At 38.9% G+C, this 25,396-nt stretch overlaps 1 protein-coding gene across 9 annotated transcripts in view; it reads right to left on the reverse strand.

Annotated features, from left to right (window-relative positions):
- Positions 1–677: 677 nt before the first annotated feature.
- The window catches only part of MYBPC1 (myosin binding protein C1), an 87,323-nt gene continuing 62,604 nt past the window's right edge, over positions 678–25,396 (reverse strand). For 3 of the 9 annotated variants that reach the window (XM_058741634.1, XM_058741632.1, XM_058741629.1), the window contains 9 exons: positions 22,916–22,969; positions 21,772–21,939; positions 17,583–17,671; positions 14,502–14,697; positions 12,363–12,502; positions 9,266–9,425; positions 7,764–7,900; positions 5,729–5,915; positions 678–1,349 (listed from right to left, as the gene is read on the reverse strand). In XM_058741634.1, the coding sequence (XP_058597617.1) occupies positions 1,249–1,349; positions 5,729–5,915; positions 7,764–7,900; positions 9,266–9,425; positions 12,363–12,502; positions 14,502–14,697; positions 17,583–17,671; positions 21,772–21,939; positions 22,916–22,969 (1,232 nt within the window). In that variant the 3' untranslated portion in view covers positions 678–1,248. Of the gene's footprint in view, positions 1,350–2,496; positions 2,540–3,941; positions 4,010–5,728; positions 5,916–7,763; positions 7,901–9,265; positions 9,426–12,362; positions 12,503–14,501; positions 14,698–17,582; positions 17,672–21,771; positions 21,940–22,915; positions 22,970–25,396 lie in introns of all 9 variants that reach the window. The other 6 variants (XM_058741637.1, XM_058741633.1, XM_058741631.1 and 3 more) reach the window with 5 other exon arrangements.

Consider the following 25,396-nt stretch of genomic DNA (forward strand, 5'->3'; position numbering starts at 1 on the left):
CAGAACAGAAGAGGCAGCCATTATAGTTTGGACAAGAACCCAAGTTTTCTCTTGCTGTTCCCAAAGGTACTGCAGCTACCTGAATACACCACTCCTTCCCTTGATGAGACCCACGTCAGCCCAGGAGTGTGATCTCCCCCATACCTCCCAGCTCTAACCTGGAAAGGAAGCAGGGCAGATATTTTAAAATGTTGTCCCAGGATCCTATGGGCCCACCTACAGGTCACAATGTATTTATCTCCTAGGACAAAAGACCAAAAAGAAGAAATGGGGGGCGGCGAGGGAATAAACAGTAATGGTGAGGTGACTTACTTACCCTTCACTCCCTTAACTGAAACTTTCTCTAGAACAGCAGGAAGAGTCAAAGGAAGCGCTGAAAAGATGATGCGCTCCTGCAAATGTTTCTCAGCTTCTAGGATTTTGATGGTCTTCATTAGTCTGAATGGATGCCATCAGCAATCTCTAAATCTATAACCGCTCTGTCGTCTGCAGTAACTCTCTGTCACTAGGACTAGCTGTTTTGGCAGGAGCTCTGGTACATTTGGCCTGGAGGCTGTGCCAGAGACAAATGAAGGTCAGGCCTGAGTTTGGTGGCACCTGGCTCCCAGCCTTTTGTCCTCAGTTCTGTTTGCGCACACAACCCCAAGCACATAAAAGAATACTGTGTGATCTCATCATAAGTGCTTCAAACTTATTGTACCATTTATTGAATACAATTTCCCTTCTGTTGAGAAAACTGTGTCTGAGAGACTTTATGAAGTCGTCTTATAGGGAATACAAATGGGAAAAAGCATACAGATCCACTGGTGTTAAGCAGGATTGTGTGAAATAAACAACGCTGTTTTGCTTAGAAAAATCTGTTAGATCAAGAAAAGAGTGACTTCAAGAGAAAGATGGGTTTTCAAGATCTGACCGTGGTATATGGTACTATGTCATTTTATTCTGGAAAAAAGAAAGCATTTACAGCTTACTATTTTAAACTGAAACAACAGCTTTTGCTAATTTTCTAGCTTGCTTTTTTTGTAAAGTACAGTGACCAAGCACAGACAATCATGAGCAAAATGTTGACTTCAAATGAAATTTTGTATGCAATTTTTAATTAAGCAATCCCGTGCAAACATTTTTTTTTCTTTAACATCAGGAGGAAAGAAAACAACCACACTTGGGTGCTGGTGGAAAACAGAAAATGCTTTCTCATTGCAATCAGATTTCAAAGCAGTGGAGTGTAGGGAGGCAGGGCCCAGGCCCTTAGTATTCCTCAGGGTTGCTTGATTGCAAGTCTCGCAAATATGAATCAATTATGTTAGGAGGTACGCCTTGCAAGAGAAGCCTGCAGAAGGAAAGACCACCTAGAGAGGACAAAAAGGAAAAGGCCAAGTCAAAACCGTCTACATGAAAAATTACTGAAATACTACTTCCTGACTAGCTGCCTAGAAATGTGACTAATTATGTTCCAGTTAGTCACAAAGATTCATTCAGTCCTACTGGGAAATCGCCTGCATTTAGTACATTTAGAATTTAAAGCAGTTGGCATCTAGAAGGAAAAGCAAGTTCCCGGCAGATCCATAGCAGTTTCTTGTTCCCTGCTATTATTCCATCTTAGTTTAAATTCCTAACTGGTTTTGGAAAGGATCTATTGCTCTTTTGGGTTTTGGGATTCTTCTATAGATGATTTAAGCCTTCTGGTTGAATGGCAGAGTAGATGTGTAGACCATGTTATGAATCAGTGAGAAGAACTGTTTTCCTGTTCGTTAATGTTCCTTTTAATTTAGCACAAAGAACTCCAACTCAAGCACAGTGGAGAAGAAAAAAGGAACCACTCCTTTAATTTTGGCTATTTATACACTATCAAAGTGCAAAACTTGGAAAGATTTTGTTAAAAATAGTAAAACGTGTCCAATGCCTTCTGAACGTGAAAAATCCTACTACTATTTCAAACTTACCTTCCATGTGTCTGAATTATATTTATAAAATAAAAGTACCCCTTCACAAGAGAACCCATGAAACTATAAAAATTCATGGTCCTTTAAGGAAGTGCTTCACTACTTGCTAATAAACTCACGTCCAGGCAAAAACAGCATGCCATTTGAACATTCTTAAAACTTCTTTAATGCAAATTTGGGAAAGTCATTCTCCTTTTTAAAAAAAAAAATTCAAGTCACATATTGGTAGAAATGATGCCGCTTATGTACATGTCCATTCCTTGATGCAAAGCGTTCAGAATGCTTGGGTATCATTTTCATCAACATTAACTGCATTAATTCATGCTTTACTGCATTCAACAACTTGCTTCATGTCAACAGGAGATTGTTGTGATGAATAAGTACTAGCTGTTAATGTCAAGATACTTAAATACAAATTAAAACTACAAAGTTAGAGATTTTAAATAGTCTATTTTCATTGGATTACAGAATGAAAATCATGCCATACTCCACAGGCTTTGTATGGCTTATGACAGTCATAAGCTTCATATGCCAAAACCATATGAAAGCTTACCTTAGATGATAATATACATTCAAAAATCCTTACTGTGCTACAACTAAGGGAAAGAGAGAGAAAGAGAGAGAGAAGTTGTAAGCATTAATAAAGTGCTAAAACCAAAGTTGAGTACTTGTTGGATGAAATTATAGTCATGATTATGATGAGGTGATTTCATTAATCCTTAGTCATGTGAAAGATGTAGGAAAATAGAAGCATATGGAGTGAAGGGCAGGGATCCAGTCACTTCAAAAGGATAATTAATATGTAAAACATTTATTAATATGCACAACAACTTTGCCTGATCAGGTGGCAAAGCCAACTTGATTGTACAGTGAATATTTATGGTAAAAGCTTCCAAACCATTAGCTTAAAAAAAAAAAAAAAACCTACAACATATATATATTGTGTTTTTCAACAAAAGAAAAACAGAGACAAGAGACAAAGCATTAGTGTACATATATATATGTTGAAATGCTAAAAGGCAAAATTATCAAGTAGATAAAAATATTAAACTAGTATATTCTATAATATTGTATTCTGAACTGATTATATATGACTGATCTAAATAAACACAAGGCCTAAACAAACTTAGGGTAGAAAGCTACTCTATGTATAATCTACAAAACCTTAAAGAAAGAGCCCTAATTTGGTCATCTTTTGCAAGCTGACATTATCTCTGGGAATTGTAAACTCAGGCATAGATTTACAACATTAGAGTTTACATCAGGTTGTTTACCCAGTCCCAAAGAACTTCTCAATTCATTATTCCAAATGGGGGTGAATTATACTTGTAGAATAGCACTCATTTATTGTTTAATACATTTAGTAATGGGACCCAAAATTTTCTTTCAAGTTCATAAATATATGAAATAATTTTAGTTCCATGAAAATATCCAAAATGTCCAACAGATGGATAGGTCATAGATATTCTATTGGTAAATATTTCATTGGAAATCTTAAATATGAAAGTTTCCAAATATTGGATCCAAATATTCTAAATATTTGTGTCCTCTCTTCATCAAAAACGTCTAGAATATTTTTCCTACAACTTAGTAAATTAAAAATGCTCAACATGAATCTAAGGAAACTACAGCAGAAATTATCTTAAAGGAAGATCATATTTCTCTTCATTTGGAAAGTGAAAATATTAAAGAAATGTCACTGATTCCCAAGTTTTGATAATCTGATATCTCCAGTGAGGTCATCTTAAAATGTAGCTCTTTGGCTTTATTTATGGGGATGTGTGGTATGGTACTTAGTTTTCTGACAAAACATAGTGCCTACATTAATTAATATCCTTGAATAATTTGGCCTTCCTGTTCATGGCATAAACACTGTATGCCATGAGCTGCTAACAGATACAATGAAAAGCAAATGAGAAAGTCAAGCTTTACATGCAAAGTGCGATTTCATGTAAGAGGAATGGAACAGAAAGTAGAAATATCCAGTGGGATATGAACTTTTAAAACCTGTTGCTGCCCCTCCAGGAAGATTGGTTGTCCAGGGGTATTTAGTCCTTGATATATCACTGTAGAATTAGAATATTTGTACCAGTATTTATTTATTCTCAGTTGACATTCTTACCTTTTTCTTTTTTTTTTTTTTTCACAGCTTAACTTGATTCAAGTCACCTATTATCAGATAACAATCTGATGATAAACAATCTTGGGTTTACTCTTAGGACTAAAAGTTTTCACCAATATACCACAGTTGATGCCTTATTATGAACTCATGTACTAGGATACATTCTTTATATTATTAAATTCAGTTACTACATAATTTACTATATAATTACTATAAATGATATATCATCCATCTGTATAGTATTATTTGCTTCTATGGAGGATCCCAAATGTTGAACCATTTATGAAATAATCATTTTACACCATTAGCAACATTTTTTTATTTTCAAAGCATGCAGAAGTAGTACTAGTTTTTTGTTGGATTTTGTTGGATATTGAGACATAAGTACCAACAATACTTTAAAAAAGCTAGGGGTTGAGAAACCAGATATATTTGCAACTCTTAACTTAGTTTGAATTTAGAACTAATAAACAGATAAAAATAATGCTTAAAATTGTAAACACTTTCTCAATAGTCATGTTTGACACTTTGTAAGAATATTATTGTTTTATATTTGAGAGAAAAAAATTTAAACATTTCTACTTATTCAGTTATCAATCTACTATACTGTATTACTTGAGAATGGACAGAAATCATAGCAGAAAGAATACTGTTTTTTTAAGTTATGAAAAAATTTTTTCCAGAAGTGTCTTTATTTATACTAGATTTAAGACTAAAACCTCTTTTTTAATATTAATACCTTAAGTATTTACCATTTTTTTCTAAAATAGATATTTACAAAGTTATCTTTCTGACTTTTGAATCATAATCTTCATTACAGAGAGGTAGAAAAAATAAAGATTTTGGTTATCACAGAAAAGCAATATAACATAATAAGAAAAAGAGAAAAGACATTAGGATCATGTCACCCATTATCTCATAACAGAGACTCTGACAGCTATAGTTTTCATGGTATCCCAAAGTACCATTTGATTGTCAAGAAAAAAACTCCAGTATAAAAATTACACCCAATTACTATAAAAATTGATTAAGATGACAGGTTATTCTGAGACTTCTCTACCACATAAATCCTTATATGTTTTCTTGGTTTACATTAGTTGCACCATTTCTAAAAACTAGTATAAATGAAATACATACCTATAAATGGAAAATTTTTAATGAGATTTTAAAAGCAACTGATTATAATACAATAATATGGATATGCTATATTCTCTATGTGCAACATTAAATGCTAAATTAGCAAACTTACCCATATATATATTAGACGTTTCACAAAATAGTAAACTAATTAAAAATAGTGTAAATTCCTTAATTGTAGCTTCATTAGATGAGCTTTTGCACTAGACTTTTTAAATAAATGGATTATATCATGAAAGTCATATTCCCTTGACTTTACTCATCCTCACCATGCTGTACACATGCTAGCGTTCCACTGACATTAATATTCATTTAGTTAACAAGAATTGCAAGAGATGAGAATAAGTCTATTTAAACAAATCAGAGTGAATGCAGAATGTAATAATGTCTTCTGTCCCAGAATTCTCTCTCCCCTTCCTCTGCCACCCCCAAACATTTTAGCACGTAATTTGGATTTTGCAGTAAGGATGATAAATAAATGATTTTCTTTCATTTCAGTTTATACATGAGATCTTTGATGTCATACCTTTCACCTCCAGTTTGCATTCGATCTCCACTGTCCCAAGGTCATTGACAGCTTTGCAGCAGTAAGTGCCTCCATCATAGGGGCTAGGCTTGCGAATCTCCAGAGTACAGACCCCTTGGTTGCTGAACATCCTGTATCTTGGGTCATCCACAATAGCAACTTTGTTTTTCATCCAGGTTATTTTGGGCTGAAGTTAAGATTGAAGAAAATAAGTCAAAATATATCGGTATTTAGCATAATAAATAATAGACCATTAAAGCCAGTGACCAAATTTTAAAGCATGGCTTAGAAAGAAAGTATATCTGAGAAGAATCCACATCTACTTGAGCACTGTTCCTTTCAAATTAAATTCTACATGGTGCTTGGCAAGAAAACAAATGGGCAGGTCTGAAGCAAGCCAGACTTGTTCAGAAGACAGCTCTGGGGCTCTCTTCCCAAATGAATTCAGATGCATTCTAATTTGATCTACAGGTTCCTGATGTCAACTTACCCTGGAGAGTGTATGTTGCTGGGCATTTTTCAGAGAATCCTCATAAGGTGTCACAACCATCTGATTTTCCCCACTTCCTTTTCCTGACATTCTTTTCTAATTCTTTAGGGGCTGCTTATGCCTCCTCACCATTTCATCTCTCCTCAAAGAGCTCTATTCATCATCTAGTGGAATGGGCCCACTTCAGATAATGCAAGATCAGTAACGACCAGTCACCCAGGAAGCTGACTCTATTCTCCTTGGCCTCTGAATTACATTCGATCACCCTTGACCCTCCCCCCTCCCTTCCCATATTCTCTTCTCCCTTTGGTAAATGTACACTCTCCATATTCTCTCTTCTGCCTCTTATATGCTTTTGCCTTGCTCAGACTCTAGAGACTTTCTTTTCTGTCTCCTTCATACCATCATCTTCCTCCCTCCATCCTTCTTCGTCCTTTCAAATGGGAGCATTCACTGAGGCTTACCCCTTGGACTTTGGCTTTTTGCTTACTAGTCTCTTTCCTCAATGATATTCCTTTCTATAGTTTCGGCTCCAAGAGATGGAATATAGCACCCCCATGCCTAGGATGAGTCACAGCTCTGGCCTTTCTCTTAAGCTCTGGTGACCTCTCCTCTCCCTCCTGGTCATTCCTGCTTGTACCGACATCACTTCCAAATAAAGATGAATTCAGGATCTTCCTCTCATTCTCAGTGTAACTTCTCCCTTGACTCATCTATTCCTGCTGATGGTATATGCAGGAATCATACCACTTTGCAATGTTTCCAAATTCTAGGGCACTTTTCCCACGGTGCCACCAGGAAAAAAATATCTCTATGGGCAACATTCATTAATTCGTTGCTCTTTTCAAATGCCATCAAGAAACCTTAAAACCTTTCTAAATCTCTTCAATCAGATATGATTTCTTCCTTCCTAGGACAGCACATTTTATATTCTGCCTTGCATTACAGTATCATCATTTGCTTTAATCTATTTTAGAAAATTTGATGAATCAATATTACCACCAGATTTTTCAGGTGAAACAATATTACTTCCATCTCCTTACCTCTCAGTATTTTTTAAAATGGGTGTTTTGGGTTTTCCTAAATAGTCATCTTTTATTTAGTAAAGAAATATAAGCATTTTTTTACTACTGTATTTAAATAGTGGACCTAATTATCCACCAACACCACAATGCTGCACTCTCCTCCCTATCCCAGAAAAAGATACAATAGCACAACTTATATTGTTATTTGCAATTATAATGTGTCTAACATAAAACAAAAAAGGGATTTGGGGGCACCTGGGTGGCTCAGTCAGTGAAGTGTCCGACTTCAGCTCAGGTCATGATCTCACGGTTTGTGGGTTTGAGCCCCACATCAGGCTCTGTGCTGACAGCTCAGAACCTGGAGCCTGCTTTGGATTCTGTGTCTCCCTCTCTCTCTGCCCCTCTCCCGCTCATGCTCGGTCTCTCAAAAATAAATTAAAATGTTAAAAAAAAATTTAAAAACAAAGGGGAATTTGGGACTAATTCTTAAATTTAACTAATGTGATTGAAAAAATGGTACCTTAGGATTTCCTCTCACACTGCAGTTCAGGGTGGCATTGTAACCAGCCACAGCATAGGTGTTAACCAAAGGCTGAGTAAACATGGGTGCCTCCGTGAAATCAAAATCTTCATACACTGGATTTTTGTAGATTTTACCTTAAAAACAAGCATTAGAAAAACACAAATTGGCCTGAGAATATGTCATTCTTGGCATACTTTATTCATGGTTAAAACTCCCCTGAGCTTATAAAAACATGTAAAAATATGGGTGAATTCCACACAACATTCATTCTGAAGTGTACAAACGGACAATCACACCTGGGACACAAAGTCAGTATGGTCATCTGAGACTGAAAGAAATACTGAGAAGAATCTGGTATCTGAATATTTTGATCAACAGTATATTTTAATGTAAAGGCAATGAGCAATGAGGACTTTAAGGACAGTGGTTTATGAGGAAATGAAATTCCTATCTCTGATTTTAGCCATCCAGACCCACAGCCCAGAAGTTGGAAAGAAGTCAGAAAGTTTATATTTTTTAAAAAATGCAATATTAAAAATAAAAATAAGGGGCACCCTGGGTTGTTCAATCAGTTAAGCCTCTGATTCTTGATTTTAGCTTAGGTCATAATCTCAGTTTGTGAGATTGAGCCCCACGTTGGGCACTGTGCTGACAGAGTGGAGACTGCTTGGGATGCCCTCTCTCCCTCTCTCTGCCCACCCCCTCTCAAAATACATAAATAAACAGTTAAAAAATAAATAAAAATAAAAATTTTTACTGGTAAAAATCAACATTTTACTCAAACATTTTTACCACAATTTAAAAATGTGTGTGTATCAGTTTCTGAATTCCCTTTCACCACATCTCTATAGCCAGTCTTCTTGAGAACATCTAGTCATTGAAAACTGGGGTTTCCAGATGTCCAGTTGTAATATTGTGATTTATAATAAGAAATACATTAAAACCTTGGTTTGCAAGCATAATTCATTCCGGAAACATGCTTGTAATCCAAAGCACTGGTATATCAAAGTGAATTTCAGGAAACATTGGCTTAGTTATGATCACGTGATGACCGGCATCACATACTCCTAGCACTGCAAGACAACTCGTTTATCTCATAAAAAGACATTAGAAATGTTCGCGTCCTGCGGAACACTCGCAATCCAAGACTTCACTGTAAATATTTGGTCTTCTGGCCCCGTTTCTGTCACAGAGCTCCTAAAACCCTTGAAATTTCCTAAGGGAGGAAAGTTATAAAAGGGTCTTTTGTTAAATTAATGAGGTGACCTTTGGACTGAAGGATGGGGACTTGTTGCCAGCTGTGATTAGTGGTTTCAAACTTTCAGTCCCATCCCCAGACCTCCAGGGAAGGGAGAGAGGCTGGAGATTGGATTTAATCGTGGTAGGGAAGCCTCTATAAAACAAAACAAAACAAAACAAAAACAAAAGGAAACCCCTCACACCCCCACATACTGGAATTGAGTCCAGAACCTCCTTATATGAGTCCACTGCTAACTCACCATCCTTGGCGATCACAGCACTTTCCTTAGTCATTGTTGCATCCTCGCTGAGGCCACACATGTTCTCAGCAAAGACCCGGAAATAATATTCATTTCCTATGACCAGTTCAGTAATGGTAGCATTGGTTCGGTGATAATGCTCAATGACAGTGAACCATTCCTAAAGGAAAAAAAAAATTTTTTTTTGAGAAAAATCATCTAAAAACACACAACTATTCCAACTGTTGATTAGAATAAACAGTGGGGATGTTTTATTAACTATGAGAAAAATAGCACTGATTTTTATATTAAGAGTACTAACAACGTACATTTAATTTGTTTAACATTTTATAATATACTTATACTTGATTATGTATAATTTAATATTTTTAAAATCTTTATTTATTTTTTTTTTGAGAGAGAGAGAGAGAGCGTGAGTCAGGGAAGGGCAGTGAGAGAGGGAGACAGAGAATCCCAAGCAGGTTCCACACTATCAGCACAGAGCCCGATGAGGGACCTTGAACTCACGAACCATGAGATCATGACCTGAGCTGAAAGCAAGAGTCAGATGTTTAACCGACTGAAGCACCTAGGCACCCCTATAGTTTAATCTTCATTTACACATTAGATTCATATACCCTAGATGTCAACTCCTACCTTTATATTTTCTTCCTAAGTGTACAGTGTCTGTCACCTATCTTTTGTATAACAACATCTGATTTTAGAATTTTAGTGTAAACAGGGGTGCCTGGGTGGTTCAGTCAGTTAAGCGTCCAACTTTGGCTCAGGTCACGATCTTGCGGTTTGTGAGTTCGAGCCCCAAATCAGGCTGTCTGCTGTCAGTGCAGAGCCCACTTTGGATTCTCTGGTCCCCTCTCTCTCTGCCACTCCCCTGCTCTCTCTTTCTCTCAAGAATAAATTTGAAAAAAAACGTTAAAAAAGGACTTTTGTGCAAACATCTATTCTGAAGAAGAGATGATGCTAAATCACTAGAGAAAAATTAATATCACCCAATAAGTTTGCCTAATATTATTAAAGTAGGTTCTTCCGGGTCTTTGCTCAGATATTAAACCTCTTCCCTGACTGTTCACCCTCCCACCATTCTGTGCTGGTTATACTCTCTCACCTTAACCTGGCTAAGTTTCTTTGCAGCACTTGTTACCTTAAATTACATCATATATTTACTGTTTTACTTGTTTCCTGTCTACCTCCTCCACTGAAATGGACACAGCACGATGAGAAGAAAACACAACTTTTCTTCTTACCCCTGTATCTCCAGTGCCTATTATAATACCTGGCACATAGTAGGTACTATGCACAAAATAAATGTTTATTGACTACCCGAATGAATGAATGAATGAATGAGAAGCTAAAACAAGTAATTTTCTTTTCAATTTTTCCTCACCATACCAAGAAATATAGTGGTCTCAAAGTTTATCTTGCAACCAGTAGAGAACCACAGATGTTTAGTACCACTAATTGAGAAAATACATTTTTTAGATGTTTTTAAATTTTATTTTTATTTATATTGAGAGAGAGAAAGAGAAAGAGAGAGAGAGAGAGAGCATGGGGGAAGGGCAGAAAGAAAGAGAGAGAGAGAGAGAGAGAGAGAGAGAGAGAGAGAGAGAGAATCACCAGCAGGTTCCACCCTGTCAGAGCCAGACTTGGGGTTGAACCCATGAATCATGAGATCATGACCTGAGCCGAAATCAAGAGTTGGACGCTTAACCAGCTGAGCCACATGCTTTCAGGTGCCCCAAGAAAATACATTTTCTGATAAAAAGTGCATAAAGGAAAAGGATTTTTCTTAGAATTTTTAGGGGCCATCATTATCTCAGTATTTTAGATATATATTTTTTAAGTAGGCTCCATGCCCAGAGTAAGAGCTCAACACAACGTGGCTTGAACTCACATCCTTGAGATCAAGACCTGAGATGAGATCAGGTATTGGACACTTAACCGACTGAGCCACCCGGGTGGTCCATATTTTGAATATTTTTAGGACACCAGGCAAATGTAGTTATGACTTCCTTTATTCCCAGAGCACTTTATTCCAAAATTTATTCCAGCATTTATTGTATTGCTTTGTCATTTGGTTTTATAATGTTTTTCTTCTTGCCTAGATTGTGAGTGTTCCTTTTTTCCCCCCGATCCAGTAGCTAGAACAGTGCTCAACATATAGTGAATGAAGAATAAATTAATGTGTTGGCACACATAATGAAAAAAATGTCTATGAAGTTATGAATGACAACAGGAATTTAAGTGAAGAGTAGCATCTGTGGCCACAATGAGACAATGGTGTGGTATCTCCTGGGAGTTACACTGGACAGACAGAAATACAGGGGTGCAGAGGTTGGGGATCAGTCTCTGTCACCAGTTAGAACTCAGTCAACAGTGAGAAAGTCCGTCCAGGTTCACCTGGACTTGACTGGCTATCCAAGAAGACAAGTTCTTCCTGACATCTACTAGTGTAAATGCCTGAAGACTTCCTGTCAATATCATTAAGTATGATATTTCACTCTTCCTATGAGAAGGAAGAGGGGCTCGATGCCATTGTGTGCCCAAATATTCATTTATTCATTCATTCACATACAGGTAGGGCAATAGTACGGTGTAGAGGATGGATTCTGATGCAGGAGCACCTAGACCTTAACATTTAAACTGGTGATCTCTAGCAAGTCATTTATCCTTTCTGAGCCTCAGTTTCCTCATCTATTAAATACAGGTAATAATAAATCATACTCCGACTAGGTTGCCTCTTGAACACACTAATAAGCTCCTTCCCTCTTCAGGAGCTTTGCACATGCTGTTCTCTTCAGAATCATTCTTTTCTAACTGGTCTCTTTCTATACATGTTATCCAACATTTATTTTACAAGGAGAAAGAGTTGCATGGATATAAATCTGAGTCAGAATCCAGAGTGACTAAATATTTGTTGAACAAATGAATTTATTGAATTCTATTGAGCACTATGTCAGCTGCTTTATACTGTTTTAGCCTCATGATAACCAAGCAAAGTAAATATTCGTGTCCTTAAGAGGACCTCATGCCCTGCCCCCCTTTACTTTTGATGAAATGCGATTTTGCTGCTGCTGAACCAGAGATGGCCAGACCTTACCATGCTCTTCTTATCAGCTTTCTGGATCGTGTACCCTGTGATGGCTGCATTTCCATCATCCTTTGGTGGTATCCATGATAGAGCAACATTCTCTCCCCAGACATCCTCAATCTTCACCAGTTGAGGTGGACCTGGACGGTCTAGAGGACGAATTCATGACATCATTATGAGGTCATTTTCCCTCCCAACATATGCAGTGGTCCCCCACCTTAATGGCTGTTTTGCTTTCAGAGGTTTCCATTACCCCAGGCAACCAAGATCCGGAAGCAGATGCTCCTCCTTCTGATAAAGTGTCAGAAAGTCAGTGGTAACCTAATGCTACGTCACAACGCCTGCATCATTCACCTTACTTCATGTCATCATGTAGGCATTTTATCATCTCACATCATCAGAAGAAGGGTGAGTACAGTACAGTGAGATATTTTGTGAGAGAGATTAACTTTTATTACGGTACATGGTTGTACTTGTTCTGTTTTATTGTTAGTTACTTTTGTTAATCTCTTACTGTGCCTAATTTATAAATTGAATTTTATCATAGGTATGTATGTATAGGACAAAACAGCATATATAGGGTTTGGTACTACTCACAGTTTCAGACGTCTGGGAACCTGTCTCCATCAATAAACAGGACTACTGTACTTCATTGTAGGAAGATATTTTAAAATGCCCTTCCTTCCCTGCATTTCTACCCACATTTCTTTCACCATTCTTAAACTTTAGGAGAGTGGAATGCACTCCAGCTAAGCTCATCTGGAAACTCTTGACTTTTATCTTCATGGAAAGACAAGGATTTTGAAAGGAAAATTTAAATGAAATTTCAAACCTCATCAACCTTCACTCCAAGAGCAGGCTACTGGCAATGAATCACAAGGCTACACTGCCTAAAGGGAAATGTAAGCTGACCCTGGGCTCCAAATCTTAGAGCCCATCTGGGCCAAGCAGCTCTGGCTTTTGGCGTGAGGCACGGAGGCCACAGCCTGTGAGTGGGTTCCTCTGCTGTACCCAAAAGGTGCCTTTAACGTGCATGAAGAAAACTTATTTTATCTCTCTGCCAATGTTAAATTTGAAACCAATAAAATAACTAGAATAATAATCATTATTTATTGAACGCTTTGAGTGTGCAAGCAATGTCCTGGGCACTTAGAACTACCTGTTAAAGTAACTACATGGCAAAGTGGAAAAGAGAAGTCCTTCTGTGTGTTTCAGAGGGAAGGTGCTCTTCCAGACCTGGAGGCTCCCATTAGAGTGGGGGCTTCCATGGGGGTTCCCATTAGAATGGAGCCCAGCCAGATCCAAGGGCACAGGGTAGCCTCAGCACTCCCCTCAACTTAACAGAAATCAAGAACGGTTAGCCAGTAGGAAGACAGTACTTAGCTTAAAGGGCGTGAAATTTCAGCCAACAGGAAGTTTCTCCTTTAGTGAGAAAACTCCTAGTTTCAGCAAATTTGCTGAAATATAATAATAAAAATGACTGGACTGGAAACAAGGCTTCTGTAGCTATTCTCTTAAATGCATTTCTTCGCATTGCAAAAATTACAGAACAGTTCAAGTGAGAGGGGCCTATCTGTGAGAGATCCTCCCTCTATTACCCTAACTCTGGACAGAAGTAAGACCTACACTCATTTATTCATTTATTTGGACAGGAGAGTGAGTATCTAGCCCTGTAGGAATAACCAATTAGGTGTTTAACTATTTAGGTACATCTTCCTTACATTTAAAAAAACTCTTCCCTCTCCATTAAAACTGTATTAGTTGAAAAATTTAGGTGTGGTATGAAACATGTTAAACTATGTTTAGAATCTGCTTTGTTTTTTATGCCAGAATTCAAAACAGGAAATAGTTTCATCATCAAGGAGTTGAGAAACAGAATAAGAGAGAACTGGATTATGAAGCGGTACAGATGGTTTGCACTAAAAAGTACATATATTAATTTTCTTTAACATACATGCCCTAAGTCTCCATGATTAGTTTTTCTAGTAAGAAAAAAGGTATTTTGAAATACAAATTTTACCAATGTAATTTTAATTCTAAAAAAAGAATTTTATGGAAAGCCACTCTAACACAAATTCTTACTCTTGCCTTAATGACAAGGACAATTAGTACAAATATTGCTTTGATAGAACATTCTTCCAGACCTACCAACGATCTGGATATCGATTGAAGCCGTTTCCACGAATTTTTCCACTTTGACTTGCAGATCATATTTCCCAGAGTGGCTCCTTTCTGCTTTTCTGATAAATATGATTGTATCAGTCTCAGAGTTGCGAATGTTTATTTGATTCTTATCAATTTCTGCACCATCTTTCTTCCAAGTTAATTCTGGTCTTGGTTTTCCCTAAAGAGAAAGACAGGAAAAAGTAGAGGGGGAGGGAAAACAGATGGTTTCAAGATTTTTTTTCCGGTGTTACAAAAAATGACAGTTGCTGATCCCATTTTCGGCAAGGTTGGAGACAGCCTGGTGGTCAGCGACTATGGCAGAAACAGTAATACTGGCATTGCCTGTTGATTGCATTCTGTGTGCAAGGCACTACATTAGGTACATGAGGTTTACTATTTCCTTTCATCTTCCCATCAAGATAATAAATGTCATTATCCTCACTTTTTGGATAAAGGAATTAAGTGACTTGCCTAAGGCCTTGTGACTTAAGTAAGTGCTGGAACCAGGTCTTACCGCCAGGTCTCTCTAGCTCCAAAGCCTGTATAACATAGCATAATGGTTAAGAATATGGGCCCTGGAATCTGTATTTGGATGCTGACTCTACCTCTTAATAGCTGTGTGACCTTGGGCAAGTTATTTAAACTCTCTCTGCCTCAATTTCCCAAACTGTAAAATGAGAACAATGACAGTACCTATCTCACAGAATGGTTATAAAGACTGAAGTTCTTTTATTATTATTTTTTTCCAATTTCTTTTTAAATGTTTATTTGTTTTTGACAGAGAGAGAGCACAAGCAAGGGAGGTGCAGAGAAAGGGAGACACAGAATCTGAAGCAGCCTCCAGGCTCTGAGCTGTCAGCACAGAGCCCAATGCGGGGCTTGAACTCAAGATCTGTGAGATCATGACCTGAGCCCAAGTCGGACGCTTAACTGACTGAGCCACCCAGGTGCCCCAAGACTGAAGTTCCTAAAGCTTCTGCACACTACATACGTGCTTTATTATTATCTAAATGTAAATGATATTATTTCCACAGCATTGTACGACTCATTTCAGACTTGTCTACAATTCTCTCTCTGCTCTTTCTAGCTACCGAAACTATGCTTTAACAGCAAGCTTTGGGGGATTATAATCTAATTCAAAAATACATGTTTTGGTTTATATTACAAAGGAACTTCCTAGGATTTCCAAAGACCCAGGCTCACCCTGCAGACAGAAGCTGAAGATTAATTCAGTCAGGTAAGGCATAGCCTTCCTTTGGGCTCCTAAAATGGCTCGTTGATAGGTTATCAACCTGCCTACAGAGCTTGAAGAATGGTCGGGGTGCTTAGACTTACACGTGGGAAGTGGAGAACAATGCTGTTAAAGATAAGGAAAAACAGTTCCAGGTTTCACTTCTGTAAATGTACAATTTGCTTTCACTACTGGGGAAACAAAAACCAGAGTTTTCCGATAATATATGCAGTGGAAAAAAAAAAAAAGGCACTGGAGGAAGTGTCCACAGACATGGACTCTGCTCTTGAAAGTGCCATTTACTTGTGTGACCTTGGGCAAGTCACCTAACTTCTCTGAACATCAGTTTCTTCTCCTGTCAAGCGGTGGTAAGGAAATCTGCCCTTCTTGCCTCACAAGGTATTTCTTAGGATCAAACGAGATGTTCATGAGAACTCTTGAGGTTCCGCAAATAGATGAACATGACACAATGGTCTCATCGCCCCCTTCCTGGCAGCTGAGCAGCCTCTGGGATGCCATACCTGTGAGGTCCCTGTTCTCATGGTCTTTCCTCCCCCCAGACCCAGTCAGAAGTTAGACACACAGACTCCCAAGATGTGGGAATTGGGATTAGCATTAGTAGACATGGTACAAAAACCGGACATTTTGCAGCCCAGATTCAGCAGCCCCACTCCAGCCCACGTGCCTACCTAGTGCCAACTCCTGGTTTTATTTGAGGCTGTGTGGGGAGAGAAGTGGGAGGAACCTTGTCAAGCCACCTCCTTCTTCCCCTGCCCTGTTTATACTCATGTCCTCCTTGGCTTTCGTTTTGATTTCGCACACTTTATGTAGAAGGTAATCACTTCTTCAAGCTGCAGGCCCCGGGTGCTGATGCTGGAATTGGCTGTCTTTTAGCTTGCTTGTCATGGGAGCCTGGGTCTGAATGAGCTGTGTGTGTGTTCAAATGTGTGCAGAGACCTAAATTCTAATTCTAAAGTCTTGCTGTCTGATGTAACAACTACAAGGCTGTTTAAACTAAAGCAAATTAAAATTACGGAAAACTAAAAATTAATCTTCCCAGTTGCACTGGTTCCAAGTTTCACATTTCAAGTGTTCAATGGCCACATTTGGCTCCTGGCTACCATATTGGACATTGAACCTGTGAAATATTTCCACCATCACAGAAAGTTCCATTGAATAGTGCTGTCTAGGGGCCTAAAAGGAGTCAGACAAGTAATGGGGTGGTGGTACAGTGTGTGTGTGTGTGTGTGTGTGTATATGTGTATGTGTGTGTTTATGAGACCAAAACTGATTATTATAGGTGAGGCTTGGTCAATCTTGTAAACAATAGAATCTTTTGCTGGAGCCATGATTTAACAGTGTTTGCATTTTTCAGTTAGTGGCATCAAGATTTCAACATTCAGTTATCCCTCTTCCTTTGGTTTGGGGTAATCATGGGAAGTAAGCACATAATGTTTTCCTGAATATTACGCTGAGAGCTTCACTTAAAACGAAGACTAATTTTACGGATATATAGGACCAGAAAGAATCTTCAAGCATTTCTTGTTTTGCTATCTCCTTGGTGTTTCCTCTCTGCCCCACTGCAGTCCCTGTCTTCAGACCAGTCCAAGCTAAGTGTCATTTATCTCATGCAGAATGAAAATCTATCAGTTTGATAGATTTCTCAACAAGCACGAGATTGTTTAATCACTCCCCAGATCTCTTGCATTATTTATCTACTTTCCCTCTGAGGAAGTCCTGGGTCATGATGAATTTAAGTGCTAGAGTACCTGTCTCTACTTCTTAAACACCCCAGCACTGGAAAGAGAAAATAAGTGCCCCTGAATTATTACCTGGAAAGGTATAACCAGATTGACAGCTTCTCCAACTCTGCGGATATAGGTTTGCTTCAGGTGCCTTGGGATGCGAATCTTCGGAGGCTCTGAGTGAGGGCAGAACAGCATAATTTTGCGATCAGTAGAGTACACTGGAAATAGGCTTACATAAGCATGCTGGCATGAGAGTCACTGGGATATTCTTGGGCTGATGTCTCTACAGTAAAATCTTAGATGTGCCATTAAAAGATTATGTATGGTAATTTTAGTTCTAAATGCTTTCTTCAAGCAGAGATATTTTCACAGTCTGACTCAACAGAACTTATCCTTGACGTCCTTGATTTTATAGCAACTTCCTATTTTTACAGTCATTATAAGTCTAAAACAACTTTATAGAAAAACACCAAGTTTTCTTGTAGGACTTTATATATATTTTTCAGTTTCTGACAGCAAATGCATTCTGCAATGAACATTCCACAAAAGATCCATAGGCAGCACATTAGCTGATAGGAGTGCCCACTTTTTCTCACCAGAAAAAAACAAAACAAAGTTTTAGTACCTAGCACTTGTTATTTAGGTAATTCTGTTGGAATTGGATAGTAACTTTCTCCCCATGTGGCTACGAGGTACATAATAGGTGGCCCTAGCCCACTATGTACTAATGTTCATTAATTAAACACCATAAAGATACTAGAGCATGTTGTTGCAAACCCATCAGAAGCAGGGAGTCAAAGGCTCATAGGTTCACAGGGATGAGACAGGTGTCAGCACTTGAGGGCTTAGTATGTGGCAGACACTGGACTAAACACTTTTGATGAAGGGACTAATTTAAACCTCAAGGCCACCTTGTAGGATAGGTACTGTTTTACTTTATGATAAAGAAACAGGAGGATAGGAGGTTGAGTAATGTGCCCTTGGTGACACAGCCAGGATTAGAACCTGGAGTTAGCCTTGGGACACCTGGGTGGGTGGCTCAGTCGATTAAGCATCTGACTCTTCATTTTGGCTCAGGTCATGATCTCACAGTTCGAGAGTTTGAGTCCTGCATTGGGTGAGCTTGAGCCTTACTTCAGGTGAACTCAAGCCCCACTTCAGGTGAACATGAACCCCGCTTTGGGTGAGCCATGCTTCTCTCTCTCTCTTTCTCTCTGCCCCTCATGGGATTCATTCTCTTTCTCTCTCTCTCTCTCTCTCTGCCTCTTGCTCACTTGTGTCCTCTCTCTCAAAAAAAAAAAAAAAAAAGAATCTGGAGTCAGGCTTGAGTCCTATGCTCTACTTAGAAGCATGAACTTCTGAGTTAGAGATCTGGGTTTGAGTACTGGATCTGATACATGGTAGCTCTGGTTTCAGACACCTGTTCCATAAAATCAGGATGATGAAAGCACCTAATTTGTACAATTGTTGTGAGGATTAATGGTTGAGAATAGTAGGTGTTCAATAAACTTGAGGAGATGATGATGATGATGATTACTGATTGTTGGGATTGGAAGTGAATTTGGAGATCGTGTAACTCCCTAACTTTACATATAAGGAAAAGGAGACTCAGCCAGATTCTGTAGTAAACTAAACCATCATCATAATAAAAGCTAACACATATTGAGAGCTTATTATGTGGCAAACACTCTGTAAAGCAGCAACATGGATCAATATATTTAATTCTGATAGCCTCTTGATGTGTCAAGTACTATTATTAAAAAATTTTTTTCAAGGTTTATTTATTTTTGAGACAGAGACAGAGTGTGAGCAGGGGAGGAGCAGAGAGAGAGGACGACACAGAATCCAAAGCAGGCTCCAGAGCCTGACATGGGGCTCAAATTCATGAACTGTGAGATCGTTATCTGAGCTGAACTCAGACACTTAACTGACCAAGCCACCCAGGCACTCTTGTCAAATACTATTATTATCTCCATTTTGCAGATGAACAAATTAAGGCTCAGGAAGATCAAGTCTCTTATCTGAGGTCACTAGCTAATAAATGATGGAAACAGGATTCAACTTAAAAAGATTGGCTTCTGAATCTACTAAGAAAATGTATACTCTTCATGCTTTTTTTTAGAAAAATTTTTTAATGTTTATTTATTTTTAAGAGATGGACAGAGAGACAGAGTATGAGTGAGAGAAGGAGACATGGAATCCAAAGCAGACTCCAGGCTCTGAGCTGTCAGCACAGAGCCTGATACGGGGCTTGAACTCATGAACCATGAAATTGTGACCTGAGCCAAAGTCGGACGCTTAACCGACTAAGCCATCCAGGCGCCCCACTCTTCATGCTTTCTTGCATCCATCCATCCATCCATCCATCCACTCACTCCCAATTGTCTGTGGCAGACATGGTCTAGAACTTAGATATCCAGGCCCCCAGTCCAGTGTTCTTTCCCCTGGAACAGGAACTCTCAAATGTTTTGGTCTCAGTTTTCTAACATACTCTTAAAAATTATCAAGGACCCGGGGCGCCTGGGTGGCTCAGTCGGTTGAGCGTCTGACTTCGGCTCAGGTCATGATCTCGTGGTTCCGTGAGTTCAAGCCCCACGTCGGGCTCTGTGCTGACAGCTCGGAGCCTGGAGCTTGTTTCGGATTCTGTGTTTCCCTCTCTCTCTCTCTGACCCTCCCCTGTTCATGCTCTCTCTGTCTCAAAAATAAATAAACATCAAAAAAAAAAAATTTAGAAAAAGAAAAAAAATTATCAAGGACCCTTCCCAAAAAAGCAATTTCTCAGCTTCTGCTTATGTGGGTTTATCAATATTTACCATATTAGAAATTAAAACTGAACTTTTCAAATATCTAGTTATTAATTTAAAGATAACAACATAAATGACATTTTAATGGAATTATTTTATATTTTAGCAAATCTATTTAATGTCTGACTTAATAGAGGATATCTGGAGTCTCCTATTTCTGTGTTCAGTCTGTTGTAATGTGTTGTATTGGCTGAAGTCATTTAAATGAAGAAAATCTGGCTTTGCACAGACAGGAGAAATATTTTAATAAACTTTTCAGACAATTATGGATATTCCTTTTTGATCCTACACTAAAACATGATAAATTGTGATTTCTTAAAGGTGAGCTGCAGCGTGGAATCTGAAGCCACTTCAATTAACTTTTCATACTCTGTTACATTAAAATCCACTAATCTATCTTACATTTTTAATGTAAATCTTACCCATGCATATTTTTAATGGAAAACATCACTTCACCACATTACGTAGATCTTCTAAATGTTGACATATTCCCTTATTCAATATAAAAACTACATTTATTAATATCACCGCCTATTTCATGAGAAAAAAATTTTTTTCATGAGAAAAGTTTTTAAGTGTTGAGGGCTGTCAAGTCCATGGCAATGGATAGGAGTTTCCCAAAATTCCAATTTTTGCTTCAAAGTTCACTTTTCATTGAAAGGCTGACAACAAAAACTCTAAGTTGCTTTCTTCACAGTGACAGGCTCATTCCATTTGTTTTCTTAAAAATGCCTGCCAAGTGGCCATGTTTTCAAGTAAAATGGAATTGTGTGAGAAAAGTCACTAGTTCAGCCTCCGGCAGACAACCACTGCGCTATAGCACGCAGCGTGAGGTCTTTATATATACTTTGCATTTCACTGTCACATAGAGGTAGGAAAAATGTGTACTCGAGGACCAAGGTTTAATAAAATGAATAATTTTTATGCTTCAGCAAGAACATGCCAAGGCAAAGCCGGTCCTCTGATTTTAACTCCGAGTGCAAGGTGGTGAGGAAGACGGAAGGAACTAGTCTGGTTCCGTGGCGCTGACTTGACCTGTGCTGAGGCACCTGTGGTTTTACTCGCCATTGCTTTTGCACCGTCAGGGCGGAGGTCAGACGCTGAAAAGGGCAAATAATGCGTTCATCTCACCATGAAGACGGTTCTGGCCTCGCAGACCCACTGGAGCCACGTTGCTGAAGTTGGCACCGCTGCATTCACGCTCCCTCCGTGGGAACGGGCAGCCCCGCCAGAGCCGGCTCAGAGCCTGGGGAGGTTAGCTAGCTGGTCCTCATTCCAAGTTACAGACTCTGAGCTGACCTCCACACTGGTAAATAAGAGCTGTTTTGTTCATTTCTAACTCCCAGGAGGCATTTACAATACATCAAAGGAGGGACAGCAAAATAGGAGGTTTTGAGAAAGAAAGGGGTTAAAAAGCAAAATCAAATAACATGAAATGGAGACAAAGTTTTGAAAGCCTTGCCACTTACCTATGATTTCCTTCACCAGGATGGGCTGGGAGTAGTATTTGGGCTCGCTGGCGCCTGCGGCGTTCACCGCCTTCACGCGAACAAAGATCTTTGCATCTGTAGGCAGACCTGTGATGGTGAACTTGGTCTTATCGATCAGATCTGTGTTTGCAACTATCCAATCCTCGGCTAAAATTCATAAAAGAAAAGGACAAGAAGGAGAAATGGTGTTTAGTGAAAAAAAATCATCCTAACTGGTACGGTCGACTCCAAACTAGTATTTTACTTATAATTAAATCAGTTGGAGGAAATATGATTTTGGTATGGACTCACATTACATGGGTAGGCATTTTTCATATTTAAATGAAAATGGCCTAGAATGGCTAATGTAAGTAACAGGAAGAAGGATAATCAGATTCTGCTATTTCTGAAAAACCTCTTATTCAGGATACTATGATACTAGAGTATCCTGAATTCTTGGGGACAGTCACTATGATTCAGGATACTGACATGATACTAGAGTATCCTGAATCACAGTAACTGTCCCCAAGAATTTTGTAGCAGTTTTACTCCAATTCAGTTTCATAAGGATTGACATACTCATGACATTTAGCCATCTACATATGTTAAAGTTCAGAAGAACAAGAAAATACTATTCTTATGAATGAGAGACACAAACCTTTATAGTTATATAACCTCCCTGTTTTATCTTGGTTGTTTTTTTATTATGAGGCACTCATATGTGCATAGGGAGTCTGATAATGCTTCCATTTATGAATACAAGAAGCTAATATCCATGGCAGACAGGAAACACAGCCCTGGAGACAAGGCTTATAAGGTGTTGGCATAATTCTTTCACTTCAATCAAAAATGATGATATTTTTTAAAAGGTTTTGGTAGCTTTATCTATATCAAGAGAATTTGAACCCAGCATTCAAGGGTTGCAAATATTTCAACTTCTGAAAGTTTGTATGCATTATGCCCACAGGGTTGGTTGGGGGAGGCTTGGATCCCACATTATTAGCTCAATGCCTGCCCACCCCCTTGATCTCTAAGGACTTTTTCATGTGTGGGTGGTAGGTGTACTTCATGCTTGGTCATGGAACATTCCCAGAAACTGTATCATATAGTAAGAAAGTTTGAAAGCTTTCATAGAATACTTTACCTGGTAGGTCATATGCAGCCTCCCCATTTTCATCAGACTGTTTTGCTGATGTACCTTTGAGAATCCGTCATTAAAATTAATTAAAGACACCCACTTTCACACCAGAAGAATATCGTATCAGTAGTCAGCATTCTCTGTTAGTAAAGTATGCAAAGTATGCAAAGATATTTGTCTTCAGAGCAGTGACGGAAGAGACCAAACACATTGGGGTTGGGGGGGTGGGTAGTTCCTCAGGAGAGCCACAGCCTACTCTGTTCAGACTGTGGTTTTTGTCCTGAGGCATCTGCCACAGAGAAGAAGAGGAGACAAGAGGCTGGGCACCTCCAGCTGTGGGAACAAGAGGTAGAGAGGAACAAAGCAAGACCCTGAAGAGAAAGGAGGAGCGGGTCCCGGACTCCATAGGGGAGCAGCACACAGTGGAACAGTCTATCTTTTCACCTGTCCCTGCGACCCCAGCCAGGGAGGGTCCTCCCAGGCACCCAGGTAACAAAGAACTCCTGCTATGGGGTTCAATCATCACAGTCTGGGAGTGAAGGCACTCAGGATAAAGCCAGCCCTGTCTTCCCAGCAGCTCAGGAGGCAGCCTCTGGTTGCCATAACAACAAGTTCTGCAGTCAAGAAAACAAATTGAGCATGCCTGGGTCCCTGCGTTCCACGTGACTGGAGGGAATGTTGCTGGCTCATGGGTTGTGGGCATACCCCCACTGGTTTGGGATGATGCCTTTTCACCTGTTATCAGGAGAGGAGCAGGGGAGTGGAACCCCTTGGAACCTTCTCCTCTCTCTTATCCCATCCCTTCTAGGAGTACCTGGGAAAAGGAGCAGGGAGCCAAAATATCCTGGTGGCTGCAAGGGCATGTGGATGATAAAAATTACTTAAGAACACTGAAAAAGAAATACCTCTTTAAGCCAATGGTCAGGTTGGGAGTCACTGTGCTGATATTTTCATAGTGAAGAGACAGTTGATGAGAAAGTGAAAATAGGAGACAGAAAACGTGCTTGAAATAGTGAAGAACTAGTAAAGGAGAAATTTCAAGAGAAGACAGGACGAAACAAGATCAGAGGGGAACAAAAATAGCCCATCCCTTCACGTTTGAACCACTTTAATTGAGGAAAACAGAGAAAGAAAACAGTGTCCAGGGGATGGGGAAGGAATATGAAAGTTATTTGATACATGAGGAGAATTTTTAAGAACGAAAAGAAAGAGCTAGAGTGAAGGAAGAAAACAAAGAAGAGTAATGTGCTGCAGGCATTAAAAAAAACAAAAACAAGAGAAAGGCAGAGTCAAAACCAACACACGATCTTATAAAAGAAAGAATTCTCTTACAGAATAAAACCTGACATATCTAAAAGCATTAAACACTACAGAAAATTAGTCTGGAGGACAACAGCCATTAAAAAGAATGAAGAATAGGGCAGCCACATAAAGAAAGAAAAGACTGCGAGAAGAAAGATATACACGTTATGAAAGAACTTCCATAGAAAGCTAATTCCAAAACGTTATGTGGCAAAATATATACATAATAATGACTGTGTACATATACATATGTATATACCCGTATACATATGTATCTACACAGATCACACACAAAATTATGTAAAATACACTTCGTTGTATTTTATCTAAGGTGGGTAACATCAAAATGACAGGCATCTATCATTTTGCTGTATCTTCTTACTTTTTAAACCTATCAGAAAGAAAAGAGTAAAGAATTTGCTCTGTTTCATACAAACACAAATGTTCGTGCTCAGCAGCCACATCACATGTCAGATGGGGAGATTTTTCTGGTGGGGTGATATAAATAACAGAGTGGAGTACTCATGAGTTTTTGAAATGGGAGAGGAATAGAATGGGAATAAACCATATTCTGAAGTGCTCAAGAATTTACCTTTTTGCATTAGTGACACTACCCCCCTCCTATGCTGGGATGCCTGGGAACTTTCTCATAATGCCCCTACTAGTTTTAGTTAGTGGCTTTCTAAGCCCTGGAGAAATGAAGCAGCGTGCTCTGTGAGCAGAGCACATGTCACTGGAACTGTTACCAGGATGCCTTGTCCCCCTGTCTCTTGTTCCCTCCCAACCAGCACCAACGGTGGTTTCCAGGGGTGCCCCAATCCAGGGGCCTGGGATTTCCTTTGCCGCAGTTTTCTCTCATAGGAAGTTTCTTCTCCAGAGGTTTTCCTCCTGGGAGGGTGCCTTTGTAGTCACATTCCTGATTTCCCAAATGTGCTCTGTAGTCTCCCTTTCCTTCAGATAAGATCCACATTAAAGTTTGGAGTCCAAAGAGCTTTCTCAGAAGCTAAATCTTGGCCTATCATTTGTGGTGATATGTACAAGCTTCCCCAGTGGGTTGTTTACCTACCTCATCTAGAGTGGAGCCTGAGTTCAAACTGGGACAGTTTTAGTCATCCATTTTCAAATCATGGCAAGCAGGATACCAAAAACACAACAGGCTTTCAGTGAATTTCACATCATTTTTGG

Source organism: Neofelis nebulosa, chromosome 8, assembly GCF_028018385.1.
Source record: "Neofelis nebulosa isolate mNeoNeb1 chromosome 8, mNeoNeb1.pri, whole genome shotgun sequence".
Lineage (NCBI taxonomy): Eukaryota > Metazoa > Chordata > Mammalia > Carnivora > Felidae > Neofelis > Neofelis nebulosa.